Consider the following 18,519-nt stretch of genomic DNA (forward strand, 5'->3'; position numbering starts at 1 on the left):
TGCATTTCATTTGCACAGGAAAAAAAATCAACCTTGACAGCAGGATTGCAGCACTGGAATAAACCTTTGGTGTTTTGACCGGCTGTTTCTGCCGTCTAGCTCATGTTGGTCTGCTAAAGGCCACGTCATACAATCAGTTTAGTGTTGTAATGTCTGCTGGATAAAGATCTCCTGAGACGAAGTTTGCTTCACACAAACATCTGGCTGGACTGCTGCGTGACTCTGATGAAGGTGGTCCTGCGGCTCAGCTCCTTCAGCTTGGCGGCCCCCACGTAGGTGCAGGTGGAGCGCACCCCCCCCAGCACGTCCCGGATAGTGTTCTCCACGTCGCCCCTGTAGGGGACCTCCACCGTCCTGCCCTCGGACGCCCTGAGGTCATCGCGTGAGTAAGTAACGTGTTGCGTCTGCGTGTAAGCGAGCGTCTCACCTGTACTCCGCCACCCCGCCCACGTATTTCTTCATGGCCGTGTCCGAGCTCATGCCGTAAAACAGCTTGTACTTCTTGCCGTTCTTCTCGATGAGCTCGCCGGAACTCTGGTCGTGTCCTGCCAGCATCCCGCCCATCATCACAAAGTCAGCGCCCGCACCTGTGCAGGTCAGAGGTCAACACAAGTCGTCTTTTCCCCCCCGTGGGAAACAACTCGGGTGGAAATAGTCTGTTCCTGGGTCAAACTGTCACTTCAGACAGCGCTTAAGGTAACATTTAGGTGTGAAGTCAAGTTAGCTTTTAAAAGGTAAAGACACTCAAATTTCAACTTTACTGCCGATGGAGAAGAGCGTCTTTACATTTTGTAAAATGTCAACCACCAACATAATTAATAGATATGAAAGTTTTTAAAAAAAGATAACCACTTACTCAACTAATAAGTGTTCAAAGAAATTAGCCACTAACATAACTAAAAGTTATAAAAGTGTAAAAATAAGTTAATCACCAGCAAAACTAAGGTTATGAAAGTGTAAAAAGTTAACCACTAACAAAACTAATCTTCATAAAAGTGTTAAAAGAAATTAACCACTGACATACTAAGGTTGTAAAAGTGTGAACAAGTTAACCAACAACATAACTAAAGTTATAAAACTTTAAAAGAAGTTAACCAACAACATAACTAGTTATAAAAGTGTAATTAGATGCTAAACACTAACATAACTAATAGTTATAAAAATGTAAAAAGAAGTTAACCACCATCAAATTTAAAGTTATAAAAGTGTAAAAAGTTAACCACTAACAAAACTAATCTTCACAAAAGTGTTAAAAGAAATTAACTACCGGCATACAAAAGCTATAAAAGTGTAAAAAGAAGTTAACCAACAACATAACTAAAGTTAGAAAAGTGTAAATAGAAGCTAAACACAAACATAAATAATAATTATACAAATTAAAAATAAATTAACTACTAACATAACTAATAGTTATAAAAATGTAAAAAGAAGTTAACCACTAACATTAGTAATATTTACAAAAGCCTAAAAAGAAGTTAACTACCGACATAACTACAGTCAATGTTCCCTCTAATTGTTCATGTGTGTGAGCAAACGCACAAACACCCTGAGCACTCAGACGTGCACACTGTGGTCATACCAGCAGCACATTTGTCTCAAACCTGACATAACAATTTAAATGTCTTATTATTATAATCAAGTCAATTTCAAGAGATTATTTTCTAATATATGTGATTTGGCCCACTTAGATATTGTTTTTGTTTTTTTATCAGCTATGCACTATGGTATTTTATGCCTGGGTGGGGGTCCTGCTTTGGAAAGATTGTGTACCCCTTTCAGAGATCACATTTAGTTCCCCTTAAAACGGGGTCGGAAACCCGTGGCTCTAGAGCCGCATGCGGCTCTTTAGCGCCGCCCTAGTGGCTCTCTGGAGCTTTTTCAAAAATGTATGAAAAATGAAAAAAGATGAGGGGAAAAAAATATATTTTTTTGTTTTAGTGTGGTTTCTGTAGAAGGACAAATATGACACAAACCTCCCTAATTGTTATAAATCACACAGTTTATATTAAACATGGTTCACTGATTCGAGTATTTGGCAAACGCCGTTTTGTCCTACTAATTTTGGCGGTCCTTGAACTTACCGTAGTTTGTTTTCATGTACAACTTTCTCCGACTTTCTAGGACGTGTTTTATGCCACTTCTTTTTCTGTCTCATTTTGTCCACCAAACTTTTAATGTTATGCATGAATGCACAAAGGTGAGTTTTGTTGATGTTATTGACTTGTGTGGAGTGCTAATCAGACATATTTGGTCACTGCAAGCTAATCGATGCTAAAATGTTATTTAGGCTAGCTATATGTACATTTTGCATCATTATGCCTCATTTGTAGGTATCTTTCAGGTCATTTAGTTTCCTTTAAGTCCTCTTAATTCAATTTATATCTCATGACACACTATCTGTATGTAATATGGCTTTTCATTTTTTGCGGCTCCAGACAGATTTGTTTTTGTATTTTTGGTCCAATATGGCTCTTTCAACATTTTGGGTTGCCGACCCCTGCCTTAAAACATTCCCATGTTGCATGAGATGAAGTGTTTTTTAACTTTCTGTCCGTAAAAATAAATATTTTTATTAGCAATTCTGTAGTCCTGTAACATCATTTCATGATTAATATCCAAAAAATAACATTCTTAACAAATGACAGTAGAATACGCACACCGATTGAGGAGTCATAGTAAAACGACCTGAAATTTACACTTTACGTGTAGTGTTGGAGTTGTCCAACTTTTTGTGTGGCCATAAACGCACCAGTGGCTAATTGCCATAGTGTATGTGTTGGTGCAGGTGAGAGAGAGCAAGCAGCTGCTGTTCATATAACAGATGACAAAGAGTTGCTTTTGGCTTGGTTTGTACGGTAAACAACGACCAGTTTTGCTAGATAAAAGTATTTTACACATTGTTTTGGTGTGGTTATGGCCGACAAACAATTTCGCTAAATAAAGGGACCGATGGAATTCCTGTCCTCCTTAAAGTGTCTCCACAGACGTTACAATAATTTAAGTGTTGACAAACATTGTTTTATCTGTTGTGGCCGCCTTTCGTCACCTGTTACTCACAGTTGCATTGCAAAATCATACAAAATAAACAATTTGTTTATTTTGTTTAGAGTGGGATTTGATTTTTTGCGTGGCATAGATTTGCTGTGCGCAGAGATCGCGTGAGCAGTGCGCACCTTATTATTTTTATTATTATTCAAGTTTTAAATCTCTAGATCAACATTAGGTCTATCTGTCAATATAATGTTTTTAAAGATGTAAGTTGTATGCTCTTTTTGTCAAAGAAAACCCTGTTTTTTTATGGAAAAAACACAAAATATGCAATATTTTCACCCAATAATTTTTTTAAAGTGGAATATTTGAGATTATATAATAATTTGAGCCTTAAAAAGGTCAATAACTCATAACACCATTGATTTTAATTCATTATTATTTTTTTAGCAATGACAAATCCCACTAAAATTATTGGGGATCCAAAAGGGTCCTACTCATTAAAGTGTTAAAAAAATAAATTATACATTTTTTTTACTGTTTACTTTTACCACAATAATCTCGAGATTAACTTCAGATCTACCCGTCAATTATAAGTTTTATTGTTGTTTATGGTTTTTGTTTGTTCGTTTTAGGCCCTTCTTTAAAAAAAAACAGCTCAGTTTTTTATATGGCAAACACAAAATATGCTACATTTTCCCCAAAAGATATCTCAAAGTGGAATATTTAATGTGACGCAATTGAAGCCTTCAATAGGTCAATAATTCATAATGACATTGATTTTGATACATTATTATTTTTTAAAGAAAGAAACAGCCTGCATGGCAGCTTTGTGTTATTAGAGTAAACATTGCAACATTTTCTTGTTACATTTCACCTATTTGCACTTTTATACCACTTTTTACTTTTTGAACATTTTTCAATCGTATTTTTAAAATGTGCCGTGGGGCCGTTAAAAAATGACCTGCGGGCCGCAAATGGCCCCCGGGCCACACTTTGGACACCCCTGCCTTAGAGGGAACGTTGACTACAGTTATAAAAGTGTAAACAAAAGATAACCTCCAGCATAAGTAATAATGATAGAAGTGTAAAGTTAACTGCTAACATAACTAATAGTTATAAACATGTCAAAATAAGTTAACCACCAACATTAGTAATATTTATAAAAGCTTAGAAATAAGTTAACTGCTAACATAACTAAAGTTATAAAAGTGGAAACAGAAGCTAAACACTAACATATGTAATAATTACCCAAATGTAAAAAGAAGTTAACTACTAACATAACTAATAGTTATAACATTGTGAAAATAAGTTAACCACCAACATTATTAATATTTATAAAAGCTTAAAAAGAAATTCACAACTAAAGTTATAAAAGTGTAAACAAAAGTTAAGCACCAACATAAGTAATAATGATAAAAGTGTAAAAAGAAGTTAACCTGACATAACAATCCCACATTTGAAAAGGCAGAGTGCGTCTTCCAAACTCACCAAAGGCTTTAGCCACGTCTCCAGGGCAACTGCATCCACCATCCTAAAGAGCACCATGCATGTGTGAGAGTAGATTTACAGGAGGGCTCCCTCTAGTGGTCATGCTGGTGCAGAGTACAACTACACTTGATTATAAACAAGGATGTTATTCAGCGTCCTCACAGAGATGATGTGTCCCTTCAGGCCGTGGGCGGAGTCTGCGCACTCGATGACGGCGCTCAGCTGGGGGTAGCCCACGCCTGTCTTGATCCTCGTCGTGCACACGGACCCTGAAACACGCAGCGTGTACTGACCGTGTGGCTTTTACCAGTGCAATGCTCACTCCCCCGCCAGAGGGCGCCATTGGTTCTGTGTCAGCGTGACCAGTACTGCTATTCTTGGGACACCTGCGCTCACCTGGGCCAATTCCCACTTTGATGATGTCAGCACCAGAGAGGATGAGCTCCTCCACCATCTCGCCCGTCACCACATTGCCAGCCTGCGGACGCATCATCATCATCATCAATCATCATCATCAACAGGTGAGTGCAGGTTCTTTACCATGATGGTGTGTTGGGGGAACTTCCCCCGCACGGTCTTGACAAAGTCCACAAAGTACTCGGAGTAGCCGTTGGCCACGTCCAGACAGATGTACCTGAGGGCGGGCACGGCCTCCATGATGGCGCACAGCTTGTCCAGGTCTGCACTGCTGCTGCCGGAGCTGGTGGCCATGTGCTGACAAGACCGCGGCAACCATTGGCTGGTCAAAGATCCTCTACGTGTGACAAGAGCACTCTGCTGTTTACAGTTACCTCTAAGCATTCCGGGTGATCGGCAGCAAAGTTCTTCCACTCGTCCACAGAGTAATGTTTGTGAATGGCGGTGAAGAGCGTGTGCTGCAAGGCAAGAAGAGATGCCATTTTCTCAGCTTTCTTCGGGGCCACAACATTCGGTACACCTGCACAATGGCAGCAACTAGCAATGGTTAGATTGATTGATTGATTGATTGAGACTTTTATTAGTAGATTGCACAGTACAGTACATATTCCGTACAATTGACCACTAAATGGTAACACCCCAATACGTTTTTCAACTTGTTTAAGTCGGGGTCCATGTTAATCAATTCATGGTACAAATATATACTATCAGCATAATACAGTCATCACACAAGTTCATCATCAGAGTATATACATTAAATTATTTACATTATTTACAATCTGGGGGTTGGGGCGGGGGTGGGGGTGGGGGGTTAGGTTTGGTTGATATCGGCACTTCAGTCATCAACAATTATATGGTGTCGTTTTCTTCTTCTGCGATGCACTATACTGTAAATATCTCCAGGAACACAACATGTTTAACGCTTAATTATTAAATATTATTTGCCACAAAAGTGTATACAGCATTTTTTTGGGCCAAAAATTGCTAAAAGAAATCAGTTCAACTGTAATTTAGCAATATCTTCACTAGGTTTTGTTTTTTTAATTGAAGTATTTATTTCAAACTTGCACAATACAACACACATTTTTTATTTTTTTACATTTTGGCAGAAACATTTATTCCAGGCTTGAAAAGGGGTTGGATGTAGCAGATGCTTATAATATCCCAACCCCTCTCACTCATTCCACATTTAACATAAACAATATAATGCAAGAACAATACTATACAAACAAAAACAAGAAAAGCTCCTGTACACTAACAATACAATAGTACCACTGTTACTATGAGACAAGACAAGACGAGACAAGACACACACACACACACACACACACACACACACACACACACACACACACACACACACACACACACACACACACACACACACACACACACACACACACACACACACACACACACACACACACACACACACACACACACACACACAGCTTCAGAACTAACCACTCCACTGACACATGCCTTCTCTATCTGACCGACCACATCAAACATGAGGTGGACGCGGGCAAATACTGCGGCATGGTCATGCTGGACCTTCAGAAGGCCTTTGACACCGTTAACCACGCTATACTGTTGGATAAGCTCAGAGCAATCGGATTTAACAAAACCTCTTGGAGCTGGATGCAGTCTTACTTGGAGGGGAGGGAGCAGGTGGTAGAGGTGAACGGCACCGTGTCCCCCCCCCTCTCGGTGAGCTGTGGAGTCCCCCAAGGCAGTATATTGGGACCTTTACTGTTCCTAATATACATAAACGACATGTCATCGGCATGTGACTGTGAATTGTTTTTGTTTGCGGATGACTCTGCCCTGCTGGTATCCGGCAAGGACAAGTCACAGTTGGAGAAAATCCTCAGTGCTGAGCTCTGTAGAACTTGCACCTGGCTCGCTGACAACAAGCTATCCATCCACTTGGGTAAAACAGAATCCGTCCTGTTTGGGTCCCACATCAAACTTAAGAGAGTCAATCACTTCACCATAAAAGTAGGTGACAGTGTCATCACCAGGAAAGATGAGGTCACCTACCTAGGTTCCATTCTAGAGGCTAATCTTTCCTGTGATAAAATGGCAACCAAGGTAATCAAAAAGGTTAACCAACGAACTAGATTTCTCTACAGAATTTCCTCTCTGGTCAACAAAAGCACCTTGAGGATTCTGGCGGGAACTCTCGTTCAACCCTTTTTCGATTACGCATGCACCTCCTGGTACCCTAGCACCTCCAAAACCCTCAAATCTAAACTCCAAACATCTCAGAACAAGCTAGTCAGGTTACTTCTAGACCTCCACCCCAGATCCCACCTCACTCCTACCCACTTCTCTAAAGTGGGCTGGCTCAAGGTGGAGGACAGAGTTAAACAACTTGCACTGAGCCTAGTCTATAAAATCCGCTACACCTCCCTGATACCGAAGTACATGTCAAACTACTTCCTTAACGTAAATGACCGCCATAACCACAACACCAGGGGGTGCTCCACTAACCACGTTAAACCCAGATTCCGAACTAACAAAGGTCTTAACTCATTCTCTTTCTATGCCACATCAATGTGGAATGCGCTCCCAACAGGTATAAAAGAAAGGGCATCTCTATCCTCCTTCAAAACCGCTATAAAAGTTCACCTCCAGGCAGCTACAACCCTAAACTAGCACCCTCCCCGGATTGCTAATAATCAAATGTAAACAATCAAATGCAGATTCTTTTTCTTATGCCTTCTGATCTCTCTCTCTCTCTCTCTCTCTCTCTCTCTCTCTCTCTCTCTCTATGTCCACTACTTGATGTCCATATCCCCACCCCCCCCAACCCCCCACCCCACCCCCCCTCCACACTCCTAATTGTAAATAATGTAAATAATTCAATGTGATTATCTTGTGTGATGACTGTATTATGATGATAGTATATATGATAGTATATGTCTGTATCATGAATCAATTTAAGTGGACCCCGACTTAAACAAGTTGAAAAACTTATTCGGGTGTTACCATTTAGTGGTCAATTGTACGGAATATGTACTTCACTGTGCAACCTACTAATAAAAGTCTCAATCAATCAATCAAACACACACACACACACACAAACAGGCCCAAACACTCCCTGACCATACACCTCTCTCCCATCGCTCTGTGCTGAGGGCATCACTCTCTTTCCTCCTCGTACTTCTTTTTTAAACAGTCTTTTAAATTGAATCATGTTAGAAGAGGTTTTTAACTCGTCCCCTAAGTTATTCCACAGACTGACTCCACGCACTGAAATGCACATTTGTTCTAAATTTAGGCAAATATAATTTGTTGTTTCCTCTTAGACTGTAACTATGGTGAGCATCTCTATCCTGGAATAGGTTCTGTATATTGGATGGTAGAGAGTTTTGGGATGCCCTAAACATAATTTGAGCAGTTTTAAAATTGATTACATCGTGCAGTTTAACTCCACTACACCTCTAATAAATGATCATAATAAACATCTACCTATTCAATGCCTAGTTATTTACGGGGGACGGCGTGGCGCAGTTGGGAGAGTGGCCGTGCCAGCAACCTGAGGGTTCCTGGTTCTATCCCCAGCTTCTACCAACCTAGTCACATCTGTTGTGTCCTTGAGCAAGACACTTCACCCTTGCTCCTGATGGGTCGTGGTTAGGGCCTTGTGTGGAGTGTGTGAATGTGGAAATAGTGTCAAAGCGCTTTGAGTACCTTGAAGGTAGAAAAGCACCATACAAGTATAACCCATTTACCATTTACCATTTATCTGACGTGGCTGGGTTGGTAGAGTGGCCGCTTCCAGCATCCTAGTCACTGCTGTTGTGTCTTTGGGCAAGGCACTTTACCCAGCGCCACCCACTCTGTTTTAGATGTTCTGCTGTACTTGCCAACCTTGAGACCTCCAAATTCGGGAAATGGAGGGGTTGAGGTGTGCGGAGTTTGGTGAGAGCGGGGATGTATATTGTAGTGTCCCGGAGGAGTTAGTGTTGCAAGGGGTTCTGGGTATTTGTTCTGTTGTGTTTATGTTGTGTTACGGTGCGGATGTTCTCCCGAAATGTGTTTGTCATTCTTGTTTGGTGTGGGTTCACAGTGTGGCGCATATACGGCCACCCTCAGTGTGACCTGTATGTCTGTTGATCAAGTATGCGTTGCATTCACTTATGTGTGTGTAAAAGCCGCATATATTATGTGACTGGGCCGGCACGCTGTTTGTATGGAGGAAAAGCGGACGTGACGACAGGTTGTAGAGCAGTGGTCCCCAAGCACCGGGCCGCGGCCCGGTACCGGTCCGTGGATCGATTGGTACCGGGCCGCACAAGAAATTTATAAAAATAAAAATACAATTATTTTCATTTTTATTATTAAATCAACATAAAAACACAAGATACACTTACAATTAGTGCACCAACCCAAAAAACCTCCCTCCCCCATTTACACTCATTCACACAAAAGGGTTGTTTCTTTCTGTTATTAATATTCTGGTTCCTACATTATATTGACTGCGGACACTCTAGTGGTTAGAGTTCCCGCCCTGAGATCGGTAGGTGTGAGTTCAAACCCCGGCCGAGTCATACCAAAGAGTATAAAAATGGGACCCATTACCTCCCTGCTTGGCACTCAGCATCAAGGGTTGGAATTGGGGGTTAAATCACCAAAAATTATTCCTGGGCGCGGCACCGCTGCTGCACTCTGCTCCCCTCACCTCCCAGGGGGTGAACAAGGAGATGGGTCAAATGCAGAGGACAAATTTCACCACACCTAGTGTGTGTGTGACAATCATTGGTACTTTAACTTTATTATATATCAATATAGATCAGCGGTGGGCAATTCATTTTCACCGGGGGCCGCATAAGCAACCCGAGCACTGCTGGAGGGCCACACGACAATATTTCAATTCAATTTTGCTCAATATTATTTTTGATATACCGTAAGATAAATAATAATGATGATAATAATAATAATAATTTAATTTAACCTAACTTAACTTTATACAAAAGCAGATTGCTTTTGATGGTCACTTTATCCTGCATTATCCAACATTTTTCCCCGTCAGATTTGGACAACCATCTGTTGCTAAAAATAGTTTTTAATCATATTTATTTTATATTGTTTTTTATATTGGTTTTATATGTAATTGGTTTTTCTTTTTATTCAGTCATTGGTGGAGCTAAGGATAATATTTGAATATTGTTTTTAATATTGTTGTGCAGCACTTTGGAAACATTTTGTTGTTTAAATGTGCTATATAAATAAAGTGGATTGGATTGTCACACCTGCCAGCTTGTCCCATTTCAGTCCTAACATGTCCAAACACGCATTTACCTATGTGAACAAGTCATTACCTGTGGTTGTCTCTTTAATTGACTGCATGGCTGCCAGCTACTCCGTGATTTGAAAGTCTGCAGTTATCCGACGTAAGAAGATGAGCAGCTGGGCGGTGTCACGTACATCACAGCTCTCATCCAAAGTTAGCGAAAAACAGTCCATGTCTCCGCGGGCATACAGCGCAACAAAGTCCAATAAGCACTCCTTAATAAACTCTCCGTCAGAAAAAGCGCTTTTGTGAGAAATGACGAAACTTGTCGTGACGGCTGCATCTCTGGGGGTGTGAAATATGGCAAAAAGTCCTTGTTGGGTTTGCAGTTTTACCATCAACGCATCGGCCTCCCTTGCGCGCGCTTCATCAGACACATTCCGGTATTTTCCCTCGTGTTTCTTCGTGTAGTGGCGATTAAAATTATATTCTTTAAACACAGCAAGCTGTGTACCACAAATTAAGCACACGGCTTTACCATTAATTTGTGTAAAGAAATACTTGCCAGTCCATGTCTTGTTGGAAACACGCCATTCCTCATCAACTTTTCTTTTTTTAGCATCTCATCACTTGTCTCTATGCACCTTCACTCACAGGTTCCCCCCGGACATACGGCATAAATAACACATTTCAAAATAAAAGCAGCACAGTTGTTTTGCGCGCACGACATAGATGTTTTTTAAACTTTATTTTGTAATTTGTGATTGCGCCGTTCAATTCACTCACAATCGCACACGCGCATACGTCCACATGGAAGTAATACAAATAACGCTTTTCAAAACAAAAGCAGCACCGTTGTATTGCACACTCGACATAAGATACTTTTTGAAATTTATTTTGTAATTTATGATTGGCCTAACGCGGGCCGGTCAGGGATGCCCAAAGGGCCGGATGCGGCCCGCAGGCCGTACAATGCCCAGGTCTGATATAGATCAATACAGTCTGCAGGGATACAGTCAGTATTCAGTGTGTGAATGTGTGTGTGTGAATGGGTGAATGTGGAAATAGTGTCAAAACGCTTTGAGTTCCTTAAAAAAGGTAGAAAAGCGCTATACAAGTACAACCCATTTACCATTTAAGCACGCATGATTGTATTTTTTAATGAAAAAAAAAATGGGACAAATTTTCAAGCGTTGACCGGTCCGCAGTTACAAAAAGGTTGGGGACCGCTGTTGTAGAGGCAGTGCCTTTAAGGCACGCCCCCAATATTGTTGTCCGGGTGGAAATCGGGAGAAATTCGGGAGAATGGTTGCCCCGGGAGATTTTCGGGAGGGGCACTGAAATTCGGGAGTCTCCCGGAAAAATCGGGAGGGTTGGCAAGTATGTGTGTAACTAATTTTGAGACTTTAGAGAAAAGCACTACATTAATATAATTCACTTCACTACTATCATATTTTGACATGAAAAAAATAATACATGGTAGTAGTCGTCTGTTGCGCTGGTGTACTTAATGTTGTGTCCCGTGGTTCACAAATTAAAAAACTCACTTTGCTGAGCACCTGCGCCATCTCAAAGGTGCCCGTAGTGTCCATGTTGGCGGCGATGATGGGGACGCCCGAGTAGGTCTGCTTGGAGTTGCGGAATGTGAAAGTCCTCTGGAGGTCCACCTTGAGGACACAGAGTGTATTACACTGTTATTAGTTGTCTTCAATATTTCATATTTACAGTATTTGACTGCAGTGCGACTGTCCCTAATGTGGTGACCAGTGAGTGTGTATAGTGGAGTGCAAGTGTTGCCACGTTTGGAATGTGCTCCAACGCAACACTCATCACTATTTTTAAACAAGATTCCCAGGACTCCTCCTGAGGGCCTTGTGTCGCTGTCGTGGTCCCTGCAGAGGGGCCACAGTAGTACCACAACATGAGAAGAGGATCGCACACGTTGGAGGGGGTCTATTACTTTAGCATAAGGCTCTCTTTATGAGTCATTCATAAAGTAGGACAAAGTCTTGGATCTCACTATTTGGCAAGTTCATGCTACACTGTCACACTTAAGGGAGCTAGCGAGCTAACCCTATAGCCAGCCAGGAGCCTTTTTGTATTTAGACAAACGTTATTGATCCACAAGGGAAATTGTTCCACACAGTAGCTCAGTTACAAAGGATGGAAAGGATAAGGATGGACAGGATAATGCACAAAAGGGCACGAAAAGAGGGCGAAAACAGAAGGTATAAAGTAGACTAAAAATGTACCATAGTAGCAATATAAAAACACATATGTAATATTTACATATTATATACACAGTATATAATATATACAATATATGTAACACATTTTTGTATTTAGCGTAGCATCCCAAGAGACAGTGTCCACTACAGTGGACTGTACTGTACTGTACTCTTTCACATAACAGGGCTATTTTTACCCCCAAATATGTAACTGACAAAAACAATAGACCAAATAATTACACTGGTTCTCCGGGAGGATATTTTATACAAAATACTGAAATATAATGTCCTCTACAGTGGACAATTTCTTGCATACCATGTCTATTTGTTGTGTAACTGCGACAAAAGAGAATTTTTTTGTTCACTGCAGTGGATTATGGTTCTCTGGATTGTTATAAAATAGTAAAATAAACACACATGTGCACATCATGCCAGAGTTATATTTTTTTTCCAGAAATGTTTAAAACTTTAACAAAAGAAATGGACAAAAAACAAATGTCCACTGCAGGGTTCTCAGAGGGATCCATCAATCTATCCCTCTCTGGGTCGCGATGGTGCTGGAACATATCGGGCGAAAGGCAGAGTAGACCCTGGGCAAGAAATCGTATAAAATACTTTTAAAAAATGTCCACTGCAGTGACTGCTGGTTCTCAGAGGATATATCATATAAAATACTAAATTAAAATGTCCACTACAGTGGACGTTTTTGGTTTGCATAACAAGGCAACTTTTTTCGAAATGACAGAAGAAACAAATGTCCACTACAGTGGTCTGTCATTCTCAAGGATTATATTATATAAAATACTAAATTAAAATGTCCACTACAGTGGACATTTGTGTTTCACATGACAGAGGTTTATCTATACCCCGTAATGTATAAACCGTGACAAATTAAATTACTTAAAAACAAATGTCCACTGCGGTGGACGCTGGTTCTCACAAGGATGTATTGCATAAAAGACTAAAATAAAATGTCCACTGCTGTGGACGTTTGTTTTACATAACACATGACATATGAAATAAACTAAAAACAAATGTCCACTGCAGTGACCGCTGGTTCTCAGAGGATATATTATATAAAATGTTACATTAAAGTGTCCACTGCAGTGGACATTTGTGTTTTACATGACAGAGTTATATCTATTCCCCAAAATGTATAAATCTGACAAATGAAATGACCTAAAAACAAATACTGCGCTGCTTGGCCTGTCGGTACCTGTCCGCTGCCCCCAGGGTCCCATGAGCCTAAAGGACCAGCGCCTCCCTCGTGACATATTCAAAGTCCTTTGGGAGGTGGGAATTGAAACTCTCTCTGACAGGAGACTCTGCTAGACATTCCCAGCAGACCCTTACTATGCGTTTGGGCCGGTCAGACCTGGCAGGCCTACTAGGATCATTGGGACACACAACCTCCTCTACCACGATAAGGTAATCTCAGAGAGGATTCCTATATTTATTTTTAAAAAAATATTTGAATAATATACTTATATTTGTTTGATTATTCTATGTCTATATTTATTATTTTATTAATTTAATTTTAAAAAAAAAATATTTCGTTAAAATATTAGTATTTTTTAAAATCAATGTATGTCTGTAAATATTATTCTCCATATGTTTATCTAATTATGTATTTTATTTGAAAACAAAAATGATATTTGGTTAATATATTTGTTTGAATACGTTATGTTAATATTTCTAATATATTCATATATTTATGTATTTAAAAATATACATTTGGTTGATATATTTGTGTTTGTTGGACTATTTTATGTTTATAATTATTATTCTATTCATTTGATCTAAAAATATATTTGGTAAATATATTTATATTTGTTTGATAATTTTCTGTCTATAATTATTATTATATTCATTGCATTTTCTTAAAGATAGTTGGTTAAAATATTTCTATTTTTTAAAATCATTTTATGTGTACAATTATTATTATATTTATGTCTATCTATTTATTTATATATTTTATTTAAAAACAAAAAATATCTTTGGTTAATATATATATTTTTTAATATTTCATGTTAATATTTCTAATACATTCTTGTATTTATTTATTTAAAAATATATATTTGGTTGATATATTTGTGTTTGTCTGACCATTTATGTATAGTTAATCTATTCATTTCATTTTTGTAAAGATATTTGGTAAATATATTTGTGTTTGTTTGATCATTTAATGTCAATAATTATTATTCTATGTATGTCTATCTATTTATATATCCTATTAAAAATTATTTTTGGTTAATATATTTGTAGTTATTTGATTATTTCATGCTCGTATTTGTAATATATTTCTATAGTTAATATATATATATATTTTTGGTTAGGAAATTTGTATTTGTATGAATATTTCGTGTACACATTTTTAATATATTCTATTTATTTATCGAAAAAAGGTTATTCGGTAAAATGTGTAATTACTTCATCTATATATTTGTAATATATTCTTTTTTCATGTAATTATTTTTTAAAAAGGAAAACAATCTTGGTAACTACTTTTTGTATTCTTATGGTGCATAATTAATGTAAATATTATGAATATATACCTACATATTCTTCTGATGTAAAAATAACAATTGTTTATGTCTACCACTAGATAGAACCTGTGTGCCACCAGCCGCACTGTGCGAGTTTGATAATCAACAATTTGTAAAGCATTCTCTACACCAGGGATCGCCAAACTTTTTGACTCAGGGGCCGCATTGGGTAAAAAAAATTGGGCCGGGGGCCTGCGTGGGTTACCCCTGGGTACTCCGGCTTCCTCCCACCTCCAAAGACATGCACCTGGGGATAAGTTGATTAGCAACACTAAATTGGCCCTAGTGTGTGAATGTGAGTGTGAATGTTGTCTGTCTATCTGTGTTGGCCCTGTGGTGGCGACTTGTCCAGGGTGTACCCCGCCTTCCGCCCGAATGCAGCTGAGATAGGCTCCAGCACCCCCCGCGACCCCAAAAGGGACAAGCGGTAGAAAATGGATGGATGGAAGATTTGCCTGAGTAGCTAAGAGACCCTGAGAGTAACAAAGTAGAAAATGGATTGGAAAGGACAGACTTAAAAAAAAAATATATATATAAATAAACATTGATTGATTGATTGATATATATATATTTTTTTAACTTGGGACTTCTTGCGGGCCGGATTTTGGACGCTGGCAGGCCATATACGGTCCGCGGGCCGAAGTTTGGGGACCCCTGGTCTACACCTTTAAATAATAATAAAAAACAGTTATTTTTAATCATTGGGCAGTAAGCAAACACATTTAAAAAATAATTTTGGGTTACGTTTGATTGAATTTGGGCTTACAAATATCATAGACATGGGCTCAAATGGTAGTATTTTAAAATGACTTGTTTCTATTAATCAAGTTTTAACTAGAAATTCTAAAGCCTTGTAATTACTGTAAATTACCACACACACACACACACACGCACACACACGCACACACACTGTGTGTGTCCTGTGTTTGGCTGTCACCTCTTAAGAAGGTCACACAGCTCTCAGACCAGTTGTTGTTGTGACACAACCACAGCAAGACGAACATAGACGATAAAGCACATGTTTAGCTTTACTGCATTTACATCATCCCCTTCCTGGATGCAACAGTAGCATTAGTAGGATTACCTCTGAGCGACTCTTCAAGCTGCTCCTTTTGGGCCTGAAAAGGACGTCCTTAAAGTCCAACTTGAGGTCGGTGTCCACACGAGGCATCCTGGATGAGGAGGCTGATGATGAGGAGGCTGATGATGATGATGATGAGCAGGCACTAAGAACTCTCTTGAGGAAGGCTGGAGCAGCAGAGACAGTGATGAAGGTGGCGGTGGTCCCTGGTCTAGAGCACAAACCACCAAATCCGAACCTCCAGGCAGCCAGTGTATTTATAGCAAAGGGGGGCGCTGCCCAGCCCCGGCCCCCATGGCTTTATTTGGGCCTTCACACCCTTCTCCTCCGCCTCCTCTTCCTCCTGGGTCTCCCTCACACACTGCAGTGGTGTGTGCTGCAGTGCTAAAGAGCACACCTGCTGTCCGCTCGGGGCACTGCGGCCAACTAGGACACCTTCTAAAAGTGCAAACAGGACACAAGTATTCAATACTGGAGTTTAAAAAAACTGTTACTTTGGTGACATATACTCAAATACAAGTAAAAGGAACATTTGAGGAAAATGTCTACTTACATTGTACTTACTAGAGCGCAGAATGCAGAAATAGCGTTTTACAAAAAATTTTAACAGTAAAATGGGTTGTCGAGCCAGCTTATGACGTCATAAAGGCTTTGCTACACATCTTAAAATGTTATCTGGAGCACTGCCAACTATTTGTCAGTCACCTACCGACATGGGCGCCGTAATTTGATTGTTTTGTTTCCCCTCCTTCATAGAATACGTTAACTCGCACGATGATAAAAATGAGTATAATGTTAGCCTGTAGCCCACATAGCTAACGTTTGTGTCCTCCCGCCGCACTCTTTAACCTTACCTTGTTGTATGTGAAGTGTGACATTTAATGTTAAAGGTTGTTTTTCTTGTATGACACACACACTGGTGGACAAACGCAGCTCGTAAATTACCTTGCATAATGTTTTTCCTCGTCGTCAAATTGATGTTTGACGACGTACGTGTGGGGCTTTTATTTTGAAACGCTCACATCACAGCACAACAGGTTGGCCAACAAAGGTGTCGTAAATCAGTAGCAGTTGCTGCAAAGTGTACAGGACGCCCGGGGTCCAGAGAAGTGTGCATCACAGTTTAAGCGAAGATAAGAGTTACTACTAATGTGTACTTCAAAGCTACTTACTGTCTTTTTGGCACCAGTTTGACGGGGGAATAAGGTTGGTGATATCATTTGTCATGTACGTTTATTTACTGTCACATTTTACCGTTTATTGCTCCATGTTACGGTTTGGCGATTCTCACCCACTAGGGGACACTGTTGCACTGTAGCTAACAAGTAAAAACCTTGTAAATATAGAAAGTCAAAGACAATAGCAATATATATAATATTACCTATTATTTGATGTCTTGATTCAGACATGGTAAACAATGGAAATGTTAAAAGAGTAATAAATATAGATGATGGCACCCAAAATAAAGCTTGTCAAGGTATTTTATACAAGGTCCAATAAATAAGGTTAAAGGTTAACTGTAGAGTTACTGTCATCTAACTGTTATGTAGCACTTACATAGTATGTTGGTCCCCTAAAACACGGGTGTCAAACTCAAGGTCCGGGGGCCAGATCTGGCCCGCCACATCGTTTCATGTGGCCTGCGAAAACCTGGAATTAATATGCGTCTTTTCTTAGTAAATGTATTCAACTTTCTCTTTTTCACAAAAGAAAATGACATGTATAGCAAGCAATTTAGAATAGAATAGAATAGAATATATCTTTATTGTCATTGTACAATGTACAACGAAATTGTAAGCAAAACTAATTTAGTGCAAATTCATAGTAACTCATAAAAACATAAGAACATAGATAAATAGATAAAAACACATAAACATACCAAGCACACAGGACACAGCTCACATTCACAGTCATTCTTGTCTTGTGTTCAGCGAGACTATTGCTCTCGGGTAAAAAGTGTTCTTAAATATGTTTGTCTGGCATTTTATTGTCCTGTATCTCCTGCCCGAGGGCAGCAGTTCAAAAAGTTTATGTCCAGGGTGAGATGGGTCCCTTATGATGTTTTGGGCCTTTTTGAGGCACCTGGCACTGTACATCCAATTTCATACCTTTTCAACTTGATCTACTATTACGTTCCAAATATATTTTTTTGGTAAAAATCCAAAAAGGTTAGCGTGACTCATGATTTTAAAGCAAGTCATCCATCAAACTGTGCACTGTAAATACTTGTAGCCCAGTCACCAACATTTTATAGTAAATAAAAACAAAACTGCGGTAACATTTGTACATTTACAGTAATACACCATAAAAACAACAAACATAGATTTTACAGTAAAAACTGGTACTCTTTTTCCATTGAAAAAAAGCATTGTACATTTTATGGTAAAATTTTGGCAACTGACCTGTCAGGTTTTTGTTTTTTTACTGTAAAATCTAAAAATTTTACTTTACAGTTTATATAAAATAAAAAGAAGTAGGTTGCTTCTCTTTCTTCCCCTCCATTTTTCTGCATTCTTTCGTATCTCA

At 39.3% G+C, this 18,519-nt stretch overlaps 1 protein-coding gene across 4 annotated transcripts in view; it reads right to left on the reverse strand.

The window, feature by feature from the left end:
- gmpr (guanosine monophosphate reductase) overlaps positions 1-17,182 on the reverse strand; it is a 17,232-nt gene extending 50 nt beyond the window's left edge. The window contains exons 1-10 of one of the 4 annotated variants that reach the window (XM_062055024.1): positions 17,166-17,182; positions 15,997-16,431; positions 11,686-11,805; positions 5,271-5,354; positions 5,020-5,193; positions 4,876-4,957; positions 4,642-4,748; positions 4,480-4,522; positions 428-587; positions 1-369 (exon numbers count right to left, since the gene is read on the reverse strand). The exon at positions 1-369 is cut by the window's left edge and continues 50 nt beyond it. In XM_062055024.1, the coding sequence (XP_061911008.1) occupies positions 189-369; positions 428-587; positions 4,480-4,522; positions 4,642-4,748; positions 4,876-4,957; positions 5,020-5,193; positions 5,271-5,354; positions 11,686-11,805; positions 15,997-16,083 (1,038 nt within the window). In that variant the 5' untranslated portion in view covers positions 16,084-16,431; positions 17,166-17,182 and the 3' untranslated portion in view covers positions 1-188. Of the gene's footprint in view, positions 370-427; positions 588-4,479; positions 4,523-4,641; positions 4,749-4,875; positions 4,958-5,019; positions 5,194-5,270; positions 5,355-11,685; positions 11,806-15,996; positions 16,432-16,546; positions 16,741-16,847; positions 17,038-17,165 lie in introns of those variants that run through there. The other 3 variants (XM_062055021.1, XM_062055022.1, XM_062055023.1) reach the window with 3 other exon arrangements.
- Between the last annotated feature and the right edge of the window lie 1,337 nt (positions 17,183-18,519).

The sequence above is a fragment of the Entelurus aequoreus genome, linkage group LG08, assembly GCF_033978785.1.
Source record: "Entelurus aequoreus isolate RoL-2023_Sb linkage group LG08, RoL_Eaeq_v1.1, whole genome shotgun sequence".
NCBI lineage: Eukaryota > Metazoa > Chordata > Actinopteri > Syngnathiformes > Syngnathidae > Entelurus > Entelurus aequoreus.